Source organism: Rhinopithecus roxellana, chromosome 15 (assembly GCF_007565055.1).
Source record: "Rhinopithecus roxellana isolate Shanxi Qingling chromosome 15, ASM756505v1, whole genome shotgun sequence".
NCBI lineage: Eukaryota > Metazoa > Chordata > Mammalia > Primates > Cercopithecidae > Rhinopithecus > Rhinopithecus roxellana.
The window spans coordinates 82,393,583-82,403,492 of NC_044563.1; the positions used below are offsets into that span (position 1 = coordinate 82,393,583).

Sequence of the window (9,910 nt, forward strand, 5' to 3'; positions counted from 1 at the left end):
TAAATTAGCCTCATTAAGGAAATTCATGAAGAACTGATGAGGTAGCTAAAGACTGGCGGTGGGCATGGACGAGAGGGAAGAATTTGACCTTTTATTTCTCTTCCGTTAAAAACAGGGAGTGTTTGAGAGGCTGAGGCACGTGGATCACCTGAGGTCAGGAGTTCAAGACCAGCCTGGCCAACATGGCAATACCCCGTCTCTACTAAAAAACACAAAAATTAGCTGGGTGCGATGTCAGATGCCTGTAATCCCACCTACTTGGGAGGCTGAGGCAAGAGAATTGCTTGAACTTGGGAGGCGGAGGTTGCAGTGAGCTGAGATTACACCATTGCACTCGAGCCTGGAAGACAGAGCAAGATTCTGTCTCAAAACAAAACAAAACAAAACAAAACAAAAACAATAACCAAAAAAAAAAAAAAAAAAAAACGGAGCGCTTACCCTAGAAAATATCAATGCATAAAAATGAACTTCTCTGTCCTTTAAATAAAGCGGACAGAGGAATAAAAGCAGAAGAATTATTACATGATCTGCTCAGTCTTCTTTGTCTCCTTTCAGTGATCTCAGTCTCCCCTTTCTCAGCACCCCATCAGCACTGTAAGCACACCATGCACAGGAAATGTTGCACTACGATTGTAATTAAGACATGGAGAGATATATCTCCCTGTGTCTCTAGCCTATTACAGAATGACTGGCACACAGTAAGCTCTCAGTAAATGTGGAATATAAAATGAGTTAGGTCAATGTGAAGATAAAATTTAAGAGCTATAAGATGAAGTGCAAGCACAACCATGTCCAAAATAAGGAAAAGTGAGAGCTCAATTAGATCCAGATTCTGGGCTGGGTCTAATGGGACAGGAAGGGGTAAAGAAGAGTGTTCTGCATGAATCCTCCATCCTTCGTGAAGATGCTAAAGTCCTGCCACTGAGTTATACACACAGAGTTGGAATCTGGCCCTGGGGAAAACCAAAGGCTGACATATCCTTGTCTGGTCTGCTTACTTCAACTTCATTTTCTATTTCTGGCGATAGTGGTCCCAAGACACATGACCCAATGGAAGGAATATAGAACTGCAAGTTAAGAGACATAGGTTCTCCACTTAGCTTTGTCACAGTGACCTTGGACAAGACATTTCACCTCTCAGATCCTTAGCTCCCTCAACTATAAAATGAGAGGATTACACTAGACGAACTCTCAAGTTCCCTCCAGAAAAATTCTAGAATTGCATAGTTCCTCTCTCTGTCTAGATTCCATTCTCTTACAAGAATATTTTCTTAACAGCTATGATTTAGATGGAATTTGGATTTAGAAAATAAATAGAGCATCTTAGCTGATGTTGAAAAAAAATTACAGTCTGAATATACACAATGGGAGAAGAAAGATACGAAGAGTCTCAGTATGGTGAAATTCATCATAGCAGATCGGGTCATGAAAAGGGGATTCCCATTTAGCTATCTACACATCTCTTTATGCTTGAATGGAACAAAGAAAATTCGACAAGGTTTCTGGGCAACAAGAAAGCATGTTGTTGTGAAGGGACGAGAATTATTCATCCCATTTCACAGAAAGGAAAACTGAAGCCCAGAAAAGATAGATAACTCATTCAAGACCACACTGTGATGGTGAAGCCAACTTCCCACCCAATTATGTTGTCTGAATTCATCAACAAAGAAATCACCACTGCTCCCAGTGATCATGGTGCCACAGTCCAATAAAACTGGGCAACCCCAGAGCCAGCTTCACTCTCACGATCTCTGCTGCAATCAGACCTGCTCAAAATTTCTGTAATGTATATTGCTAGAGAAAGTAACTGCATAAATGACCCAGAGAGGCTCCTTAGAAGATTTCCTGTGGTCAAGATGCTTTCACTGGCCTTGGGTCAAGAAATCTGGTTTCCATTCCATTGTCTGTCACTTGAGGCTCTTGCATATTAATTTCCTTCTCTAGTAATCAAAAAACTTTTGAGAGAAACTTATAAAATATAAAATGATCCCAGATCAATACATATGAAATATTATTAGAAGAGTTTTGTCTGGTGTTGCCAATTATCTGAAGAAATTATTCTTATCTACTTTTTAAATCACGCAAAGATGCACATGCACATATATAAATAATATATATAATTTCTATTTAAATGTTTATAAGTGTATATACACACATGTAGACACAGTTCTCATAAAAATTATAGATGTATGTGTACGTATATATGTGTATGTGTACGTATGTATAATGTGTGTGTGTATATATATGTCTATATGATAAGTATGTATATTTCTTCCAGTCTAACTGGGAAATCTGTTTCAAAATCAACTGCTGCTCTCTCTTCGGACGTGATATATAGCCAAACAAGCCATTCTCGATTAACACTGCTCCCTCCTGGGGAAAGTCACAGAATAACTTTATTGATTTCTCTTTACCCTTCTCCACAGTTCTCTGCTGAAATGTTGTCTTAACTCTTCAATGCAAAAGCAAAAGGAAATGAAAATGAAAATGAAGAGAGCTTTGCTTTATTAGGGCCATGTTAATTATATTTTTCTTACTTCCTAAACAAAATTTTCTTCAAAGAACAGGATATCCATGAAGGATATCTATATGGTAAAGAAGAGAGAGGATGACATGATTCCTATGGTTTCTAGACAGCAGATTTCTTTACACTGAAACCTGTGCTTTACCCACAATGCTGGACTCAGAACTACACGAACCTAAGCGGATTCTCTTATGATTTGGCCAGCCATCTTTGAGAACCGCTAAGACATTTTGGCAAACAGTCCTTCCACTGTTTTCCAACACATCAGAATATAAAGAAAGTTTGTTTTTTGTCAGTTTTTTCTACCTCAAAAGATGTCAGGCATGATTCAGTTTTTGCCTTTTCTTTCTCTTTTTCTTTTCTTTTTTCTTTTCTTCTACAGAAAATTCTTTACTTTCACAGTTTCAGGATCACTGATACAATTTAGGAGTTTCTCCCATGCAATTGAGAAATGCAAAAGGGAGGTTCTACAGGCAGGATCTTTTCTGCCTGGAGCTTTTAAGATCACTGAGGAAAAATAACTCAGATCCTCACTCTTTCTCTCCTCCCAGCTTCTGAGCTGCCCTGCGGGCTCAGTTCTCACTGTGGGTAGGTATGGGTCAGTGTAGTGGAAAGAAAGCAGAGAAGGGGACACTGGAGTGGCTTAAAGTAAAAGCTCTAAAACACCTTTTCCATTTCCTTTTCCTTATTCCCCCACAGATTGAGTTCTACTTACTCTAATAACAGAGTTCATAAAAGATCACTAGAATTTCTATTTCTTTCAGTTCCCTTTTTTAGTATCCACAGGTTTTTTTTTTTTTTTTTTTTGTAAAGGGAAAGAAAAGTTAGACTTATTTACAACACAATGACAATCTCTGATTCTTCACTTTAAGCTAATAAAGACGCCTAGTGAAATAAACGGATTGTGTTATTTAAAATTGAAAGCTTATGTGAACCACCACTCAGAAACACGCTTAAAAAATACAGAAAGAAAATGAAAACCCTGTGACTACATAAGATTATTCTGATGCCAAATGCTGAGTGTACAATTAAGTAGAGTAAGTGTTAATAATATGACAAATACCTACTTCCATTGTACAAACGAAATACACTCAAAACTGTAAAGGACAGTGGCACTGTATGCTGCCCTAAGGTTTACAACCACACAGCTTTTTTTTTCATGAATTTGTAAGCTTTGTTTTAATTAAATGCCATTTACTTGTAACTAGCCAGTGTATCCTTTTTTAAAATTTTGTTGTTTCTCTGCACAATTTGAACCAACTTTGGAAAAGGTGTGGGTAAAAGTGGGTAGAAAAGGATGGTAAGAATTGGGTCTTCTTGTTGAAATCAAGTTTTCTTCTGTGTTGTGCAGCCTGAATAATGGGGGAAATCTGTCCTAATATCTTGCTGTATCTTTCCTAACTCACTCCTTTTACAGGGCCTCAGCAGAGGAATTGCATAACAATGTAATTTGTATCCTGGTTAAATAGGAAGGTCTCTGAAGCACATGTCCAGGAACGTTCTGCTTCATGGCAGAGGAGCCAAGATTGTACCTTGTAAGAAAAGGCACTGTTTCCTTAGGCAATGTAGGTTCTTTGTTGGAACCCAAGAGCGCTCCAGTGGCAGGCATGCTTTTGACTCTGGATAAATGGAACTGCCAGAGGCTCGTTCTATCCATCCTGTGTAGAGCACACACTCAGATTCTCGGATCTCACAGAAATGTGCTTCCCGGCCCTCTATAGGCAACACAGTCACCACAATTTGAAGCTATTATGTAAGAAAGGCCAAAATTTAACTTCCATTAGCTTTATTCAGCAAGTTTTTATAAGGCAGATCTCATATGGACTATGCTTTGCCTAAGGACGGTGTTAGATGGGAAGAAAAAAGTGGTGGTATCCTTTCTCCTCTTCCTTTCTTCCCAGCTCCTACTATTCATGGAATTTCCCTTGATTTCAAGTGGCTACTCACCAAAATCCTCAACTGAAAACAGCTTCCAAGGGGTCATGTACTTATTCAATTCTCTTCTCGCTTCTCTCCAAACACAACATCATCTGACCAAGGTTTGCATGCATAAGCATTGCTAATTAACAGTAAGTCTCCACAATGTCCTCCTCTCAGTAAGTTTGACACACAGACCACAGCAAAGCTGTATGTACTGCCTAAAAGTGGGAAAGATCCTCATGTTGATTTCTGAACCGTAAAAGGCAGGGATACGTTTTGGACTTCTTGTCCCTTACTGTGAACAGACCTAAGAGTACTTACTTTATTTTTTAGAAAGAACCCAGAGCTGCTGATGCCTGAGGGAGTCATTCTAACAGAGACCAGAATATCGAGAGAGAAAATTGATCCAGCTCTCTTGTCTGGTGCTTATAAAACATGAAAGTATCACCCTCGCCATGACAGACCACAGGGAATGATCAATGTGAATTGTTAAGTCCTCTTCTCAGTGATGCTTGCAAACAATTTCCCTGGGGGAAGCAACAAGTTCCTGACCACAGTGTTGTACACAAATAAATAAACAAAATGCTATTACTTTTTGTTCTTCACATTGGGAAGAGTTCAGAAACATCTTGTTTCAATTGATGGGCTGGAATTACAGAAAAACTTTAATTTTGTCTTTCCTTGCTAGTTCTGTGCCTGAGATGTATTGGTAAAATGGAACATGAGTCACATTTCTAATTGGGAAAAGCCTGGTAATCATGGGCAACCCAGATCTGGGTGACTTACAGAGTATTTTTGTGTTGAGAGAGAAAAGACACTAAAAGTAGAAGTTTCTTAGTTAGCAGCAGCAGAGAGGCTATAAGATTGAATCTGGTGTTTCACATGGCCTGTATCATGGTATAATGAGAAGGAATGTGTCTTGCACAAATTAGCCTATTAGACCTTTCTAATCAGGACCAATATGTGACATATACAGAGGCAAGATCAGCTGTAAGGAAGGATTCACTCCTTTACCACCAAGCCATGGAGATTGCCTTGGTCTCTGGATTTCCCTTACGTTATTTGAGTAGGAACTCAGGCACCAGTGATGCCCCCAATTAATCATAACCATAATGGTAGCATCCAATACCATTTAAAAAAAGGTCAGGGTTGTAGACAAAAGACTGATGTAGACCAGTGGGGAAGACAAGAGGGAGCTATGCAGCCTACTTTGAGAGCAAAGTCTGGTTTGGATCTTCTCTGCTACTTCTGTACATTTCATGCTAGAGGCAGAACAAGTATCCAGGGAACACTTTGGAACTTTCCTAAATTTACAGAGGGGCCTGTAACATTCAATTAGAGGGAACACAGAATGTTCTACTCTAACAAAATTTATAGGTAGTATAGGAAATTCCATCAAGTGTCTTGTGGAAAACTGAATGCATAAAAGTAAAACTGAGACCAAGGATGTAGATAATGGGATCATTCAATATAGATTTCAAACCAAAGTCCACTGCTTAATAACTGTGAACTTGGGCAGAGTACTTAACCTTACTGAACATCAGATTCTTTATTTGTAAAATGGGGACCGTAATCTCTTCTTTGCCCAATTATTTGGGGGATTAATGAGGGAATGAATATAAATTATTTATCACAAGGTCTGGTATATAGTAAGCACTTCACAATGTTTTTTTCCTCCCTTTATTGATGAATGCTTTCCAGATTTCTACTTGGCCTCTTCTCTTTGAGTTTATAGAATACTAATTTTCTGTACTTTCTGGCAAATCTATTCAATCTAACAGTTTTTAAAATTTATTATAATGTGAGACATAGAAGGAATATGAAGAATAAATAATGCATGCCATTTTTGTAAATGATACTCATAATCTACCAAGAAAGCTAGAAACATGCTGGGTCACTATACATTACACAATGCTAAGCGAAATAATTTGGTTATTTAAACATTTGGGAGAAGGGGTAGTCTAATTATATGCCAGGCACCATACAAGGTGGCAAAGACCCAAAGATGTATAAGATGCAATTATTGAACTCCAGGGCCCTTAATTTTTTTTTCTTTTCTTTTTTTGGAGACAGCTCACTGCAACCTCTGCTTCCCCGGTTCAAGAGATTCTCCTGCCTCAGCCTCCTGAGTAGCTGGGATTATAGGCAACCACCACAATGCCCAGCTAATTTTTGTATATTTAGTAGAGACGAGGTTTTACCGTGTTGGCCAGGCTGGTCTTGAACTCCCGATCTCAGGTAATCCACTTGCCATGGCCTCCCAAAATGCAAGGATTACAGGCATGAGCCACCATGCCCGGCCTAGGCCCTTAATTTAGTACAGGAAGAGACACGTGAACAAACTTCAACAGAAGATAGACAGAACAAATGATACTGAGTAAAGAAGTAACTCAAAGGACAAGAAATCACTTTGGTTGGAAGTGTCAGGGAAGGTTTCACAGAGGAGAAAATATCTAGGCTAGATATACAAAAATAACTAGGTTAGTAACTTAGATAAAATGGACAAATTCATTGAAAAATACAACCTACTAAAACTGACACAGATATAACAGAAAATCTAAATAGCACTATGTTTATTAGGGCAATTTAATTCATTATCTAGACCTTTCCACAGAGAAAATTTTAGCTCCAAATGGTATCACTAGTGATTTGAATCAAAATATTCAAGTAAAAAATGACACTAGTCTTATAAAATTCTTCAAAAAATAAGAGGAATAGGGAATACTTGGCAACTTTTTTTTTAAATCAAATCAGGCAAAAAAAAAAAAAAATACATAACAATTACAAACCAATATTCTGCATATGCATAGAGGCGAAAATCCCTAACAAGATTTTAATCCAATCTAACAACATACAGAAAATAAATCCTGGCTGGGCGCGGTGGCTCACACCTGTAACCTCAGCACTTTGGGAGGCCAGGGTGGGCAGATCACAAGCTCAGGAGTTCGAGACCAGCCTGGTCAACATGGTGAAACTCCGTCTCTACTAAAAATACAAAAATCAGCCAGGCGTGGTGGCACACGCCTGTAGTCCCAGCTACTCAGGAGGCTGAGGCAGTAGAATTGCTTGAACCCGGGAAGTGGAGTTTGCAGTGAGCCAAGATCACACCACTGCACTTCAGCCTGGGCAACAGATCAAGACTCTGTCTCAAAAAAAAAAAAAAAAAAAAAAAAATACATCCTGACCAACTAGGGTTTATTCCAGGAATGTAATTTTGGTTTGATATTCAAAAATCCATCAACATACTTGATAATATCAACAAAATAAATGAGAAAAAGTATATCATTATTTCAATACATGAAGAAACACTACTTGATAAAATTCAACACCTAACGATGATTTTTAAAATAAAAAACCCACCTCTCAGCATACTAGAAACAGAGAGGAATTTTCTCAATCTGATAAAGGACATTCTACAAAAAAATATTGTTCTGTTCATACTTAATGGTGAACTATAATATAATTTTCCCCTAAGACTGAGAACCAGGAAAAGACACGTGCTCTTACCACTTCTATTAAGCATTGCTCTGGCTATCTTAGTCATTATAACAAAGAAAAAAAAAAAAAAAAAGAGAGAAAAGCATAAATAGAAAAAAGAAGTAAAACTGCCTCTATTTGTAAGCAGCATAATTGTTCATGTAACCAGAACATCTTAAGGGAATCTACATAATAATGACTAGAGCTAGTAACTGCATTTAGTAAAATACCAAAATACAGGATTAATACACACAAGTCAATTATATTTTTAAATACTAGCAGCAAATAATGGGAAATAAAATACTAAAAAAAAATCCACTTATCATTATAAAACATAAAACACTCAGAGATAAATTTTCAAAAATATGAATGTAACGAGTTGCATTGGGTCCTCCAAAAGATATGTCTACCTGGAACCTTAGAATGTGACCTTTTGTTTTCTTAGGAATAAAAGGTTTTTGCGCATGTAATTAAGGTAAAGGTCTTATCTTGAATAAGGATGGACCCTAAACCTAATGACACTGTTCTTACAAGAGACAGAAAAGGAGACACTGAAATACAGAAGGAGAAGGTCACGTGAACATGTGAAGCAAGAGGCAGAGATTGTAGTGATGTGTCTACAAGCCAAGGAATGTCAAGGATTGCTGACAACACCAGAAGTTAGGAGAGAGGTATGGAATAGATTCTCCCTCAGAGCTTCCAGAAAGAATCAACCCAGCCCACACTTTGATTTTGGACTTTTGGCTTCTTAAACTAAGGAATATATTTCTGTTGTTTACCCACATTGTAGTAATTTGTTATAACAGCCCTAAGAAACTAATAAAATGTATAAGACCTTTGCAGTGAAAATGTCAAACTATTGCTGGGGGAAGTTTTAAAAGGCCTGAAGAAATGCAGAGATATACTAGGCTCATAGACTGAAAGACTCCAGTATTCTTAAGATGTTAATTCTTCTCAAATTGGGCCATACATTCAAAGCAATCCCAATCAAAATTCCAGCACGTATTTTTGCTGTTGTTGAAGAAATGGACAAGTTAATTCTAAAATTTGCATGGAAACACAGTCTCCAGAATTTTCAAAGTAATTTAAAAAGAATGGAGGATTTATATTACTTTATTGCAAGATTCACTATATAGGAACAATAACAAAGACAGTGTGGTGTCGAAGAAAGAATAGACAAGCAGATCAATGGAACAGAAAGGAGTCAAAAATAGACCCACATTTATATGGTCAATCGATTTTTTTTTTTTTTTTTTGACAAAAATGCCAAGGAAACTCAATGCAGGGTGGGAGGAAGTCATTTCAACAAATGGTGTTAGAACAATTAAATGACTATATAGAAAAGAATTAATCCTGATCCTTACCTCATACCATATACAAAAATTAACTCAAGTAAATAATGAACACTGATATAAAAGCTAAATCTCTAAATCCTTTAGAGAAAAACACAGAAGAACATCTTCACAACTTTGAAGATAGGCAAAGATAACAAAGATAAGATGCAAAAACAAATAACTATATGAAAAAATGATAAATCGGACTTGCTGAAAATTTAAAACTTTTGCCCTTCGAAAGTCGCTACTAAGAAAAAAATACACAACAGGAATTGAGAGAAAATATTGGTAATACACACAATATGACAGACATATTTGGTATATATAAAGCTCTCTTAAAACTCAATAATAAGATAAATAGCATACTAAAAAGAAAGAGATTCAGACAAATACTTCACAGAAGAAGATCTACAAATTGTCAATACATACATAAAAAGATCCTCAAAATCATTAGTCATCAGGGAAATGAAAATTAAAGTCACAATGAAAAATGACTACACACATATTACAATGACTAAAATAAAATACACTGACAACTGAAAGTTGAAGATACTGGAACTCACATATGATCTTATGGGAACATAAAATGGTAAACAATTTTGGACAACTAGCAGTTTCTTACAAAATTAAATATACATGGAACCCATGACCCAAT

The 9,910-nt window shown here is 37.0% G+C and overlaps 1 protein-coding gene across 1 annotated transcript; it reads right to left on the reverse strand.

The window, feature by feature from the left end:
* Positions 1-3,935: 3,935 nt before the first annotated feature.
* BLID (BH3-like motif containing, cell death inducer) lies at positions 3,936-4,813 on the reverse strand. The gene is given in 3 exon segments (XM_010356465.1): positions 3,936-4,117; positions 4,120-4,270; positions 4,766-4,813. Coding segments are annotated over 3 exon segments (381 nt in total).
* Between the last annotated feature and the right edge of the window lie 5,097 nt (positions 4,814-9,910).